Here is a 16,659-nt window from a genome sequence, read left to right on the forward strand (position 1 = left end):
AACTGCTCCTGTAAGTCTCTCTGGATAAGAGTGTCTGTGAAATAACGCACACGTCTATGTCATGTAAATGTACCCACAGTATTGACACAACAGAACTCCTAAGCTCCTGAGTGGCGCAGCGGTCTAAGCCACTGCTTCTCAGTGCAAGAGGCGTCACTGAAGTCCCTGTATCACATCTGTCTGTGATTAGGAGTCCCAATCCCAGGGTGGCTCACAATTGGCCCATTGTTGTCTGGGTTTGGCTCGGCTAAGCTGTCATTGCAAATAAGAATTTGTTCTTAACTGACTTGCCCAGTTAAATATATATTTTTAACTAGATATCAATGTATTGACTACACAAGATGATCTGCCCGGGACGGTTCCATGCTATGGCTGTAGGAATATATTTTGATGAAACCCTGATGAAGACGGCTTGCTGTGGAAACGTTGCTAAATAGATGACTGCATCGGAGCTACTAGAGTCTGCTGCTTCCTCTTTCTTCTGAAATGGCTGTGGGAATACCCTGAAATGAAAGAACATCTTAATAGTGACTAAAGTAATGGATAGCAATCCAGTCAATGCAGGCCAGCTCATTAGAGCAATAGTAAACTGATTGATTAAAAATCAGATTGATTGATAGCGCGTGTGTCATGCCCTGACCTTAGATATCTCTGTTTTTCTATATATTTTGGTTAGGTCAGGGTGTGACTAGGGTGGGTACTCTAGATTTTGTATGTCTATAGGTTTTTGTATGTCTAGGGGTTTTTGTATGTCATGGGGTTTTTGTATGTCTATGTTGGCCTGATATGGTGCCCAATCAGAGACAGCTGTTTATCGTTGTCTCTGATTGGGGATCATATTTAGGTAGCCATTTTCCTTTTGTGTTTGTGGGATCTTGACTATGTCTACGGATAGTTGCCTGTGTGCACCAGTAGCGTCACGTTTCGTTTTTGTTTTGTTGAGTTTCAGTTTATGATAAAAAATATGTGGAACTCTAGTCACGCTGCTCCTTGGTCCGATCCTTTCATGTTATGTAAGTCATGTGGATTGGAACCTTCTGAGGCTTCGGATGTACAAATGTCACGTTGTGTAACACTTCCTGTTTGCTTAAGCCTGACACAAGACAGGGGAAAGGTCACATGCTGCTGTCACAATGTTAAAGCTCCCAACATCCACTGTAAATTATTTCAGTGAACAAGGTTCGGGTCAATCCCATTCCAGTTCAGTACATTTTACGAAAGTAAGAAATATGTCAATTAAATGGCCTTATTCAATCGGTGAATTGGATTTTCAATTTACCTTGACCTGAATTGAATGAAATTGAATAGGCCCAAATGGAAGCACTTACTTACAGATTCTAAACATAGCAGTATATGAATAGAGGATCGGGGTCACAGTGGATTAAGGTTTGTTGTTTTGGACATGAACACACACAGCTTTTGACGATGGTGGACAATTGTAGTGTGTGTTCCATCAGGGGCTTCTATGGGCCTGTGGGATTACAGGTTTCCCATGCAGCGTGTGTGTGTGTGTGTGTGGGGGGGGGGGGGTTACAGCATGTACGTGTGTGTGATTATTACCTAGGAGCTGTCCTACCATGCTGTCAGGGGGAGGGTATGTGTGTTTGTGTGCAATAACCCAGGATGACTCACAACAATAAACAGAACTCCCCTTGGTGACAATATTTGCTCATATACCTGACAGAGAGATAGAGAGAGGGGGAGATAGAAAGAGAGAGTTGGTGAGTGAGTGATAACCCCAGATGAAGAATGATCAGTCTCAGCCATAGGGGACAGAGAGAGGGGAGCAGGGATCAGTGGTCTCTCCGGTGAGGCGGAGGCGTACTGATGATGTCAAATCAAACTTTATTTGTCACATACACATGGTTAGCAGATGTTAATGTGAGTGTAGCGAAATGCTTGTGCTTCTAGTTCAGACAATGCAGTAATAACCTAACAATGTAATCTAACCTAACAATTTCACACCAACTACCTTGTACACACAAGTGTAAAGGGATGAAGAATATGTACATAAAAAAATATATGAATGAGTGATGGTACAAAACGGCATAGGCAAGATACAGTAGATGGTATCTAGTACAGTATGAGATGAGTAATGTATGGTATGTAAACATTATATTAAGTGGCATTGTTTAAAGTGGCTAGTGACACATGTATTACATAAAGATGGCAAGATGCAGGAGATGGTATAGAGTACAGTATATACATATACATATGAGATGAGTAATGTAGGGTATGTAAACATTATATTAAGTGGCATTGTTTAAAGTGGCTAGTGATACATTTTTTACATCAATTTTTCCATTATTAAAGTGGCTGGAGTTGAATCAGTATTTTGGCAGCTGCCACTCAATGTTAGTGGCTGTTTAACAGTCTGATGGCCTTGAGATAGAAGCTGTTTTTCAGGCTCTCGGTCCCTGCTTTGATGCACCTGTACTGACCTCGCCTTCTGGATGATAGCGTGGTGAACAGGCAGTGGCTCGGGTGGTTGTTGTCCTTGATGATCTTTATGGCCTTCCTGTGACATCGGGTGGTGTAGGTGTCCTGGAGGGCAGGTAGTTTGCCCCTGTGATGCGTTATGCAAACCTCACTACCCTCTGGAGAGCCTAACGGATGTGGGCGGAGCAGTTGCCGTACCAGGCGGTGATACAGCTCGACAGGATGCTCTCGATTGTGCATCTGTAAAAGTTTGTGTGCTTTTGGTGACAAGCCGAATTTCATCAGCCTCCTGGGGTTGAAGAGAAACTGCTGCGCCTTCTTCAACACGCTGTCTATGTGGGTGGACCAATTCAGTTTGTCCTTGATGCTCTCAGAGCAGCATCCAAACGAGATTCTCCTGAACTAGCAGTAGAGCCACAGATCCACACAGATTCTCCTGAGCAAGCAGTAGAGCCACAGATCCACACAGATTATCCTGAACAAGCAGTAGAGCCACAGATCCACACAGATTATCCTGAACAAGCAGTAGAGCCTCAGATCCACACAGATTATCCTGAACAAGCAGTAGAGCCTCAGATCCACACAGATTATCCTGAACAAGCAGTAGAGCCTCAGATCCACACAGATTCTCCTGAGCAAGCAGTAGAGCCACAGATCCACACAGATTATCCTGAACAAGCAGTAGAGCCACAGATCCACACAGATTATCCTGAACAAGCAGTAGAGCCTCAGATCCACACAGATTATCCTGAACTAACAGTAGAGCCACAGATCCACACAGAATGCAGATGAGGGAATCAGCTACGCAGCTAGATTGTACGGTGCCTTCAGAAAGTATTCAGACCCCTTGACTTTTTGTTACGTTCATCCTTATTCTAAAATTGATTCAATAGTTTTTTCCCTCATCAATCTACACACAATACTCCACAATGCCAATGAAAAAAATGTTTTTTAATTTTTTTTTCTAATTTAAAAATATAAAATGAAGTATTACATTAACATAAGTATTCAGATCCTTTACTCAGTACTTTGTTGAAGCATCTTTAGCAGTGATTACAGCATCGAGTCTTCTTGGGTATGACACTACAAGCTTGGTACACCTGTATTTGGGGAGTTTCTCCCATTTTTCTCTGCAGATCCTCTCAAGCGCTGTCAAGTTGGATGGGCAGCGTTGCTGCACTGCTATTTGCAAGTCGCTCCAGAGATGTTTGATCGGGTTCAACGCTGGAGCAGGTTTTCATCAAGGATCAAATCAAATCAAATGTATTTATATAGCCCTTCGTACATCAGCTTATATCTCAAAGTGCTGTACAGAAACCCAGCCTAAACCCCCAAACAGCAAGCAATGCAGGTGTTGAAACACGTTGGCTAGGAAGAACTCCCTAGAAAGGCCAAAACCTAGGAAGTAACCTAGAGAGGAATCAGGCTATGAGGGGTGGCCAGTTCTCTTCTGGCTGTGCCGGGTGGAGATTATAACAGAACATGGCCAAGATGTTCAAATGTTCATAAATGACCAGCACGGTCAAATAATAGGTCTGGGACAGGTAGCACGTCCGGGGGAACAGGTCAGGATTCCATAGCCGCAGGCAGAACAGTTGAAACTGGAGCAGCAGCACGGCCAGGTGGACTGGGGACAGCAAGGAGTCATCATGTCAGGTAGTCCTGAGGCAAGGTCCTAGGGCTAAGGTCCTCCGAGAGAGAGAAAGAAAGAGAGAAAGAGAGAATTAGAGAGAGCATGCTTAAATTCACACAGGACACTGGATAAGACAGGAGACGTGCTCCAGATGTAACAGACTGACCCTAGCCCCCGACACATAAACTACTGCAGCATAAATACTGGAGGCTGAGACAGGAGGGGTCAGGAGACACTGTGGCCCCATTCGATGATAACCCCAGACAGGGACAAACAGGAAGGATATAACCCCACCCACTTTGCCAAAGCACAGCCCACACACCACTAGAGGGATATCTTCAACCACCAATTTACCATCCTGAGACAAGGCTGAGTATAGCCCACAAAGATCTCTAACACGGCACAACCCAAGGGGGGGGCGCCAACCCAGACAGGAAGATCACATCGGTGACTCAACCCACTCAAGTGACGCATCCCTCCTAGGGACGGCATGAAAGAGCACCAGTAAGCCAGTGACTGAGCCCCTGTAATAGGGTTAGAGGCACATAATCCCAGTGGAAAGAGGTGAACCGGCCAGGCAGAGACAGCAAGGGCGGTTCGTTGCTCCAGAGCTTCTCCGTTCACCTTCACACTCCTGGGCCAGACTACACTCAATCATATGACCCACTGAAGAGATGAGTCTTCAGTAAATACTTATAGGTTGAGACCGAGTTTGCGTCTCTCACATGGGTAGGCAGACCATTCCATAAAAATTGAGCTCTATAGGAGAAAGCCCTGCCTCCAGCTGTTTGCTTAGAAATTCTAGGGACAATTAGGAGGCCTGCGTCTTGTGACCGTAGCGTACGTGTAGGTATGTATGGCAGGACCAAATCAGAGAGATAGGTAGGAGCAAGCCCATGTAATGCTTTGTAGGTTAACCTTGAAATCAGCCCTTGCCTTGACAGGAAGCCAGTGTAGGGAGGCTAGCACTGGAGTAATATGATCCAATGTTTTGGTTCTAGTCAGGATTCTAGCAGCCGTATTTGGCACTAACTGAAGTTTATTTGGTACTTTATCCGGGTAGCCGGAAAGTAAAGCATTGCAGTAGTCTAACCTAGAAGTGACAAAAGCATGGATTAATTTTTCTGCATTTTGGACAGAAGGTTTCTGATCTTTGCAATGTTACGTGGATGGAAAAAAGCTGTCCTTGAAACAGTCTTGCTATATTCGTCAAAAGAGAGATCAGGGTCCAGAGTAACGCCGAGGTCCTTCAGTTTTATTTGAGACGACTGTACAACCATTAAGATTAATTGTCAGATTCAACAGAAGATCTTTTTGTTTCTTGGGACCTAGAACAAGATTCTCTGTTTTGTCCGAGTTTAAAAGTAGAAAGTTTGCAGCCATCCACTTCCTTATGTCTGAAACACAGACTTCTAGCGAGGGCAATTTTGGGGCTTCACCATGTTTCATTGAAATGTACAGCTTTGTGTCATCTGCATAGCAGTGAAAGTTAATATTATGTTTTCGAATGACATCCCGAAGAGGTAAAATATATAGTGAAAACAATAGTGGTCCTAAAACGTAACCTTGAGGAACACCGAAATTTACAGTTGATTTGTCAGAGGACAATCCATTCACAGAGACAAACTGATATCTTTCCGACAGATAAGATCTAAACTCGGCCACAACTTGTCCGTGTAGAGCAATTTGGTTTTCCAATCTCTCCAAAAGAATGTGGTAGTCGATGGTATCAAAAGCAGCACTAAGGTCTAGGAGCACGAGGACAGATGCACGAGGACAGATCCATTGTGGAGAGGTTGGAGTCTGTTTGATTGAATGTGTGGACAGGTGTCTTTTATACAGGTAACGAGTTCAAACAGGTGCAGTTAATACAGGTAATGAGTGGAGAACAGGAGGGCTTCTTAAAGAAAAACTAACAGGTCTGTGAGAGTCAGAATTCTTACTGGTTGGTTAGGTGATCAAATACTTTTGTCATGCAATGCAAATGTATTACTTAAAAATCATACAATGTGATTTTCTGGATTTTTGTTTTAGATTCTGTCTCTCACAGTTGAAGTGTACCTGTGATAAAAAAAATACAGACCTCTACATGCTTTGTAAGTAGAAAACCTGCAAAATCGGCAGTGTATCAAATACTTGTTTTCCCCGCTGTAGCTGAGCTGACTACACTGACTGTGCTAGTGGCAGACTCCACTAAGCTGGCAGGCTGGCTAACAGCCTGAACTTTGCTCAGTTCATCTTTGCCTCAATCCTGACTAGTTTCTCAGTCCCTGCCGCTCAAAAACATCTCCACAGCACAATACTGCCACCACCATGCTTCACTGTAGAGATTGTGCCAGGTTTCCTGCAGACTTGATGCTTAGCATTAAGGTCAAAGAGTTCAATCTTGCTTTCATCAGACCAGGGAATCTTGTTTCTCATGGTCTGAGAGTGTTTAGGTTCCTTTTGGCAAACTCAAAGAGGGCTGTCATGTGCCTTTTATTGAAGAGTGGCTTCTGTCCGGCCACTCTTTTTGGTGACAAGCCAAATTTCTTCAGCCTCCTGAGGTTGAAGAGGCACTGTTGCGCCTTCTTCACCACACTGTCTGTGTGGGTGGACCCTTTCAGTTTGTCCGTGATGTGTACGCAGAGGAACTTTACACTTTCCATCTTCTCCACTACTGTCCCATCGATGTGGATAGGGGGGTGCACCCTCTGCTGTTTCCTGAATTGCACGTTCATCTTCTTTATTTTGTTGACGTTGAGTGTGAGGTTATTTTACTGACACCACACTCCGAGGGCCCTCAACTCCTCCCTGTAGGCCGTCTCGTTGTTGTTGGTAATCAAGCCTACAACTGTAGTGTCGTCTTTAAACTTGATGATTGAGTTGGAGGTGTGAATGGCCAAGCAGTCATGGGTGAACAGGGAGTACAGGAGAGGGCTGAGAACGCACCCTTGTGGGGCCCCAGTGTTGTGTATCAGCGGGGTGGAGATGTTGTTTCTTACCCTCACCACCTGGGGGCGGCCTGTCAGGAAGTCCAGGACCCAGTTGCACAGGGCGGGGTCGAGACCCAGAGTCTCGAGCTTAATGACGAGTTTGGAAGATACTATGGTGTTAAATGCTGAGCTGTAGTCGATGAACAGCATTCTTATATAGGTATTCCTCTTGTCCAGATGGGTTAGGGCAGTGTGCAGTGTGATTGTGAGTGCATCATCTGTGGACCTATTGGGGCGGTAAGCAAATTGGAGTGGGTCTAGGGTGTCAGGTAGGGTGGAGGTGATATGGTCCGTGACTAGTCTCTCAAAGCACTTCATGATGACGGAAGTGAGTGCAACGGGGCGGTAGTAGTTTAGCTCAGTTACCTTAGCTTTCTTGGGAACTGGAACAATGGTGGCCCTCTAGAAGCATGTGGGAACAGCAGACTGGGATAAGGACTGATTGAATATATCCGTAAACACACCAGCCAGCTGGTCTGTGCATGCTCTGAGGACGCGGCTAGGGATGCCGCCTGGGCCGGCAGCCTTTTGAGGGTTAACACGTTTAAATGCTTTACTCACGTTGGCTGCGGTGAAGTAGAGCCCACAGGTTTTGGTAGCGGGCCATGTTATTGGCACTGTATTGACCTCAAAGCGAGCAAAGAAGTTGTTTATTTTGTCTGGGAGCAGGACATCGTGGTCTGCAACAGAGCTGGTTTTCTTTTTGTAGTCCTTGATTGACTGTAGCCACATACCTATTGTGTCTGAGCTGTTGAATTGCGACTCTACTTTGTCTCTATACTGACGTTTAGCTTGTTTGATTGCCTTGCAGAGGGAATAGCTACACTGTTTGTATTCGTGCATGTTAACGGTCGCCTTGCCCCAATCTGTTCTATTAGACAGAAGTAGACAGGATAAAAATATCCCTTCTCCCAAGACAATAACAGTCATATAAATGGATTACATTTAAGTTGAGTATATTGCCAAATAAGATATTTGAGTATTTCAAATAAGGCATTATTATGGATGTTATTGTTGAATATTCTCGAGATTACATTAAAAGAAAAGGTGTCAAGAGACATGTCTATGTGGTGTCTCTGAAAGGTGCACAACCAACCATAATAGTTCCTACACTATTTCCTCATTACCAAAGCATTAACAAGAAGTTGTATGTCTTGTAACATTGTCTGACCCTTGCTAGAAGAGCAATTATCAGCCCTCTCTTGAACGCAGCTCGCTCAGCTTCGCCTGACTGCAAGCCAGTCAGGTATTGATTTCTCATTGGTTGATTTGTTTAACGACCCAGGGACAGTTGTTATTGCCTTGTGAGGGAGTAAAGTCTGCCTTAACTGCTGCTTGCTGCTTCGATTGGACAATTTACTCTTTACAATACCTGCATTTATTGGTTTGTGACTACAGAGAGGTACATTTCAATGCAGGGACCGTAGCTAAAAATAGTCCCATTTTGAAAAATGGTAATACTCTACTTGATGTATGGACTGTATGAGGATATTCAAATATTAATCTCGGTTCACCCAAAAATAAAGTCTTGCGTAATTGGTCAGCTGCTCGATTAGATTCTGGGTCCAGAAATTTTAAGAGAAGACATTAAGAGATGGTAGAATGGCCTCTGGGGTGGCGCAGTGGTTAAGGGCACTGTACTGCAGCGCCAGCTGTGCCACCAGAGACTCTGGTTTCGCGCTCAGGCTCTGTCGTAACTGGCCGCGAACGGGAGGTGAATGATTAAAACTGATTAAAACACACTGTTTTGCAGTAGACTCAACAGCACTCTGCTGGCTGGCACAAAAATTAAGGAGAAACGAGAGGGAGCGACAGAAAGAGATATTTCATCATTTTATTTTCACTTTTACTTACACTAGCGCTCAAAGGTTTTAGAACACCTAGTCATTCAAGGGTTTGTCTTTATTTTTACTATTTTCTACATTTTAGAATAATAGTGAAGACATAACACATATGGAATCATGTAGTAACAAGAAAAGTGTTAAACAAATCTAAATATATTTTAGATTTGAGATTCTTCAAATAGCCACATTTTGCATTGATGACAGCTTTGCACACTTTGCACACTCTTGGCATTCTCTTAACCAGCTTCATGAGGGTGGCACCTGGAATGCATTTCAATTAACAGGTTGTGCCTTCTTAAAAGTTAATTTGTGGAATTTCTTTCCTTCTTAATGCGTTTGAGCCAATCAGTTGTGTCGTGACAAGGTAGGGGGGGTAAACAGAAATTAGCCCTATTTGGCAAAAGACCAAGTCCATATTATGGCAAGAACAGCTCAAATGTGCCAAGAGAAATGACAGTCCATCATTATTTTAAGACATGAAGGTCAGCCAATACAGAACATTTCAAGAAATGTGAATGTTTCTTCAAGTGCAGTTGCAAAAACCATCAAGCGCTATGATGAAACTGTTTCTCATGAGGACCGGCACAGGAAATGAAGACCCAGAGTTACCTCTGCTACAGAGGATATGTTCATTAGAGTTACCAGCCTCAGAAATTGCTGCCCCAAAAAATGCTTCACAGAGTTCAAGTAACCAACACATCTCAACATCAACTGTTCAGAGGAGACTGCATGCATCAGGCCTTCATGGTGAAATTGTTGCAAAGAAACCACCACTACTAAAGGACACCAACAAGAAGAAGAGACTTTCTTGGGCCAAGAAACACGAGCAGTGGACATTATACCGGTGGAAATCTGTCCTGTGGTCTGTAGTCCAAATTGGACATTCTTTGTGAGACGTGGTGTTGGTGAACAGATCTCTGTGTATTTCCCACCGTGAAGCATGGTGGAGGAGGTTTTATGGTGTAGGGGTGCTTTGCTGGTAACACTGTCTGTGATTTATTTAGAATTCAAGACACACTAAACCAGCATGGCTACACAGCATTCTGCAGTGATATACGCCATCCCAACTGGTTTGCGCTTAGTGGGACATTTTTTTTCCAACAAGACAATGACCCAACACACCTACAGGCTGTGTAAGGGCTATTAGACCAAGAAGGAGAGATGGAGTGCTGCCTCAGATGACCTGGCCTCAAATCCCCCGACCTCAACCAAATTGAGATGGTTTGGGATGAGTCAGACCGCAGAGTGAAGGACAAGTATCCAACAAGTGCTCAGAATATGTGGGAACTCCTTCAAGACTGTTGGACAAGTATTCTAGGTGAAGCTGGTTGAGAGAATGGCAAGAGTATGCAAAGCTGTCATGAAGGCAAAGGGTGGCTATTTGAATGATCTCAAATGTAAAATATATTTTGATTTGTTTAACACTTTTTTGGTTACTACATGATTCTATATGTGTTATTTCATAGGTTTAATGTCTTCACTATTATTCTACAATGTAGAAAATAGTACAAATAAAGACATATAAAAATATAAAATTGAATGATTAGGTGTTCTAAAACTATAGACCGGTAGTGTACTTAGCTAGCAAATGCAGTTAGCTAGTTTAGCCTACTTAATAAACACCCGACTCAAATGGAGGGATGCTATGTTAGCTAGACACCGTCTTTTTACCAGACCTAACCCAGTAAGCAAAATTACATTGAAAATACATCTTTAACAGACGTTGATGTCAGGTGCATTTTAGGAGCTGAATGAAAGGTGAAAAGACATCTTGTCCGGAAATCAAAAATATATATTTTCCGGACGTCCAAAATACATTATTTTTTTCTGGACTTTGAAATCTGGTGCATTGTAGGTGCTGAGTAAACAGTGAGAACTTATTTTCTTGATGTCAAAGATACGTATTGATTCTATGGCCATATTTTATCTGCACATACGTTGAAGTAAGCGTTACCTCTCAATAATAATTTTAAAAACCACTTCATATAAGAAAGAGGAGCCAATTGAAGAGTGCAACAGGTCACCTTTTTCAATAGATTTTAAACTGGAAGCAATGATTTGCAAATTAGTCCAACCCATAAAATAAACCAACAGACGACTTCCACTACAATAACATTCTCAGTTACAGTTACAGAATGTCCTTGTTATGACCGTGATACTGCATGATATTGTTTATCTACCTTGGTTAATGCACTGACTGTGAGTCTCTCTGGATGAGAGGTGCTGAAAATATATATATATTTTTTAAACACTTGCAAAGCATGATGGGTATTATTCAAATAAGCTCCACCCCCAAACAAGTACACATTTCGTCAATGGGGACCAGATCCCAAATCTCAACGAATCATAGACCTCTAAGCTATGTTTGAACATCATAGTACAGTAAAGGATAATTTATTACAGTAGAACCTGCCAACCTCTGCCTGTAGCATCCGAATCATTTGGGCTACACACACCCCACTATGCAAAGGTGAGACTCTCGCGAACATGTATGGTACATGTCAGTAGTTTTGGTCTCGGATGCCCACAAGACTCGTCTGAAGGTCCCCCGGTACAAGTTGAATTTATTTTTTGTGAAAAAATAAGGGATTAAATACAGGTAAATATATATATTAGTATATATATTAGTATATATATTAGTATATATATTTATTATACCTCTGACACTTCAGAACAAACTTCCTTTAGATAGTATTTATGGGACTCTTTGTTGTTTCAATAAGTGAATCTGTTATTCAATGTGTTTGTATGGGCTAATAACAGCAAGGCCAGATAACATTTTTCATCAAAAAATTGTTTTATATTTTTTGGGGGATACTTCAAGCGGTCTTAAAATTCCAAATCAAATAGCAAAATGATCCTTGGTATGACCTTCTTAAAACAATTCCATAGCTTAGTAGAACCCGCCCCCAAGGCTGTTATATTGTATGTCTGATGTCAGGATGTTCGTCCCTTTCACTTCTTACCAGACAAGTTTAGCATCAAAAGGTCAACAAGTGCAAATATAACTTCATTATCCTACACAATCATGTTATGCAGACTTCTTTAAACCTATATCATGTATGTGATCTGATCAGGAACAAATCTGGTCATAAGCGGTCAGGAAAGACTAATGTCCCTAATCATGTCTACTATCATGTCTCACACCTCTGCCTTAAACCTTAAATACGTTAATAGCTAATGCCATTAAATAAATAAATACATCTTTAGAAGTTACTTTCCCAACACAACAAATTAGCCATGGTTTACAATGATGGTATATTCTGTCCCTCAGCCTGAGAGTAGACGTTTTTAAACACGTATAATAGTCTGCTTATCTTCACTATAAAGCCTCCTCTTCCTCGTAACCCTCCTCTTGCTCCTCCTCCTGCTCTCCTTCCTCCTCCTCTCCCTTCACCCCCTCTTCCTCGTAATCCTCCTCTTGCTCCTCCTCCTGCTCTCCTTCCTCCTCCTCTCCCTTCACCCCCTCTTCCTCGTAATCCTCCTCTTGCTCCTCCTCCTGCTCTCCTTCCTCCTCCTCTCCCTTAACCCCTCTTCCTCATAATCCTCCTCTTGCTCCTCCTCCTGCTCTCCTTCCTCCTCCTCTCCCTTCACCTCCTCTTCCTCATAATCCTCCTCTTGCTCCTCCTCCTGCTCTCCTTCCTCCTCCTCTCCCTTCACCCCCTCTTCCTCATAATCCTCCTCTTGCTCCTCCTCCTGCTCTCCTTCCTCCTCCTCTCCCTTCACCCCCTCTTCCTCATAATCCTCCTCTTGCTCCTCCTCCTGCTCTCCTTCCTCCTCCTCTCCCTTCACCCCCTCTTCCTCATAATCCTCCTCTTGCTCCTCCTCCTGCTCTCCTTCCTCCTCCTCTCCCTTCACCTCCTCTTCCTCATAAGCCTCCTCTTGCTCCTCCTCCTGCTCTCCTTCCTCCTCCTCTCCCTTCACCCCCTCTTCCTCATAATCCTCCTCTTGCTCCTCCTCCTGCTCTCCTTCCTCCTCCTCTCCCACCCCCCCCTCTTCCTCATAATCCTCATTTTGTTCTGCCACCTCCTGAATTGGCCACACAGAATTTTAATTGAAGTTGAATTAAAATAAGTAAACTTTTATTCACATGGATCATATATGGCAAAAATAAATAAAATAAAAATGTTGGACACCTTTCAATTATAATCAAGCTAATATGTGACGGCCCATCCCAACTGGGATTTATGATGAAAAATCTGAAAATCTTGTTTTAATAGATGACAAAACTTTAGATTCAGTAGGACAAAAATACCCTTGAAAGATGTTGAGTGCTACAAAGGTCTTCTTTGGTTACGCCCATTCAGGAGAGTCTCATTTCATACAAGTGCATTTTTGTCCAATTTCCCTCTGCACGCCACCTCTCCTTAATTACCTTTGAACTTTTTCAAAAGGAAGCGAGAGAGGACGTGGAAGAAAGGACCCAGGATGAGAGCTAATCTAATTAATAAATTGCTATTCTCTTCCTCCCCCTCCTTCTCCTCCTCCTCTCCTTCCACACCTGTTTCCTCATAATCCTCATCCTCCTTTTCTTCCTCATCAGTTTCCTCACTTTGTAAGGTGGGTTCCATTTTTTGATTTGATAGTGTCTAAAACAGTAATGCAGTTTGGGTCCCAGACCCAGTTCTCTTCTAAACCACTCTTCACCATGCCACAGTTAGGAGGAACCCAGGCTGAGTCGTAACCCTCGTCATGCCACGTCTTCTGCAAAGGGTGGCCTTGGCGGTCTACTTTTTTCTCTGATAACTCTGACAACCTTCTTGTGTTCAGCAAGGTGCATGGGGTACCTACTAGCATGCCACCAACATGCCGCACTTGGATGGATAAAAACCTTTGGTCAGGATTTTACATATAGTTTTCTCAGATGTGCCGTGGCACATTTTGTAGACCATGCCATTCTGTAGCATTGCCAGACAATAAATAAACGTCAATAAGTGTATTACATTTAAGTTGAGTATAATGTTTTTCAAATAAGTAATAATTATGGATGTTATTGTTGAATATTCTCGAGATTACATTAAAAGAAAAGGCTCACGTGTCAAGAGACATGTCTATGTGGTGTCTCTGAAAGGTGCACAACCAACCATAATAGTTCCTACACTATTTCCTCATTACCAAAGCATTAACAAGAAGTTGTACGTCTTGTAACATTGTCTGACCCTTGCTAGAAGAGCAATTATCAGCCCTCTCTTGAACGCAGCTCTCTCCAACCCATCGTTCACCATTGTCTAATTAGAAATGCATTTAAGGAGAGGTTGTAAAAGTGTACGTCTGACCCTCAGAAGAAGAGCTCTTATCGGCCCTTGAACGCAGCTCTCTCAGCTTTCTCCTGACTGCAAGCCAGTCAGGTATTGATTTCTCATTGGTTGATTTGTTTAACGACCCAGAGACAGTTGTTATTGCCTTGTGAGGGAGCAAATTCTGCCTTAACTGCGGCTTGCTACTTCGATTGGGCATTTTACTGTTTACAATACCTGCATTTATTGGTTTGTGACTACAGAGAGGTACATTTCAATGCAGAGACTGTAGCTAAAAATAGTCACGTTTTGAACACAATGACTGTATGAGGATATTGAAATATTAATCTCAGTTCACCCAAAACGAAAGTCTTGCGTAATTGGTCAGCTGCTCGATTAGGTTCTGGGTCCAGACATGTTAAGAGAAGAGATTAAGAGATGCTAAAATGAGGAGCAGAACCAGAACAAGAAGCTCCACCCTCTCTCTTTGAAAGTTACAGGCAAGTCTATGGGCCGAATGTCCCCTACCCTTCCGAAATTCGAAAGGTGCATAACACCTGCGAAATCGTGATTTGTCCAAATAACCAGTGATGAAAAACACGTAACTTCTGCTGCTCATCAGTGGCCATAGTATAAAGACAGATCTACAGTACCATGTATGTCTACGTGGTCTGTTCACCAGAGATTATTGACAGATTGTTATCGTTCACGGTCGTGATGCTTTCACAAACAAGTATGAAATAACTGTAGTAATTGACTGTTCCGCTCTTGTTGATTTAATATGTAAACACATTTTCATGTAATAACACAAAGCTAAATAAAATACAATCATGACAAATCGGTCAGCTGTAGCAAATCCACTTCTTTTGTACCTCTGCTTTGAATGTGATCTGCAGTACTTCAAATAAATATTTAATCCGACATTTTCTTCCATTGACATGCTCCATTACTTCAAATAGCCTCCTTTCAAGACTGTGTGTGTGTGTGTGTGTGTGTGTGTGTGTGTGTGTGTGTGTGTGTGTGTGTGTGTGTGTGTGTGTGTGTGTGTGTGTGTGTGTGTGTGTGTGTGTGTGTGTGTGTGTGTGTGTGTGTGTGTGTGTGTGTGTGTGTGATTCCCTCTGTATTGGTAAGGCCACAATATCCGCCAATGCGAGTGTCAGAACATGCATTTTCATCAAGGACCCAATGTTCCCTGGTCGTTCCTGTATAGCGACAGTCTTAACAGGTGAGGAAGACAGGCAAGGGAGATGGGTGAGTTGGGGGTGGAGGTGAGACAGACTGTTAGCCAGCCAGGCAGAGGGAGAGGAGAGAGGCAGGGGGAGGTATACAAGGGGCTTTGGCCTGGCCGTGTGGTGACCGGCCGCCTGTGTGCGGTGGTGGTGGGTGAGCTAGTAGACACACACACATTGGGTAACATATACACACACACAGACACACACACACACACACACACACACACACACACACACACACACACACACACACACACACACACACACACACACACACACACACACACACACACACACACACACACACACACACACACACACACAGCACACTGAGGAAATCGCTGTCAGCCCTGTCCCCAGAGGATGACCACACAGATTAACAGACTAGGGCTGGACATGTTGCTGCAGTTTGTGTGTGTGTGTCTGTCTGCGTGCGTGCGTGCCTGTTATACAGCTCCCCCACTGTGCAAGGATGGAGAAGGGTTGAATAATGTTTAGTGGTGTGTTATGGTTGTATGTCTGTCTAGATTGTAACACACTGTATAATGTCTGAATACGTAGATAGTCGACAGGTTTAGCTGTATTTTCAGCCATATTTCTATGGTTGTTATATTGATGTCTGATGTCAGCATGGTAATAGCTTTACCACCAAATCAGCAAGTACAAAAACATGTTTATTATCCTCTGGCTATACAGTACATGTGAAGCACTTGCAGTCTTCTTTCAACGTATATCAAGTATAATGTGCCTGACCAGGAACAACATCGGGCCCCTAAATCTGTGTATCATAACCAGAGCCTGGAGTTTTTCCTGGTCAGGCCATTGTGGTCGGGAAAAACTCATGTCCCTAATCATGACCATTATCGTGTCTGGGGACAAATGCAAATGAATCACATTAAGTAAGTAAACATCTACAGAAATTACTTTCCCAAAATAACAAATTAGCTGATATTTTACAATGATGGTGACTTCTGTCCCTCAGCCTGAGAGAGAGAGAGTAGATGTATTGAAAACACCACTGAGTTCATAGAAGAGCCTGCTTATCTTCACCATGAGTCCTCCTCCTCCTCTTCCTCATAAGCCTCCTCTCCCTCCATCTCCTCTTCTTCATAATCCTCCTCAGTGTCCCCCTCCTCCTCCTGCTCAGTGTCCCCATCTGCTTCCTCCTCTTCCTCTCCCTCCTCCTCCTCCTCCTCCTCCTCAGTGTCCCCATCCGCTTCCTCCTCATCCTCCTCCTCCTCCTCAGTGTCCCCATCTGCTTCCTCCTCCTCCTCCTCCTCCTCCTCCTCCTCCTCCTCC

At 43.4% G+C, this 16,659-nt stretch overlaps 1 protein-coding gene across 1 annotated transcript in view; it reads right to left on the minus strand.

Annotated features, from left to right (window-relative positions):
- Nucleotides 1–13,060: 13,060 nt before the first annotated feature.
- LOC118383392 (uncharacterized) overlaps nt 13,061–16,659 on the minus strand; it is a 4,868-nt gene continuing 1,269 nt past the window's right edge. Inside the window, exon 3 of the mRNA XM_052503286.1 lies at nt 13,061–13,705. Within this exon, the coding sequence (XP_052359246.1) occupies nt 13,440–13,705 (266 nt within the window). The 3' untranslated portion in view covers nt 13,061–13,439. The remainder of the gene's footprint in view (nt 13,706–16,659) is intronic.

This window comes from Oncorhynchus keta, unplaced genomic scaffold (genome assembly GCF_023373465.1).
Source record: "Oncorhynchus keta strain PuntledgeMale-10-30-2019 unplaced genomic scaffold, Oket_V2 Un_contig_1690_pilon_pilon, whole genome shotgun sequence".
NCBI lineage: Eukaryota > Metazoa > Chordata > Actinopteri > Salmoniformes > Salmonidae > Oncorhynchus > Oncorhynchus keta.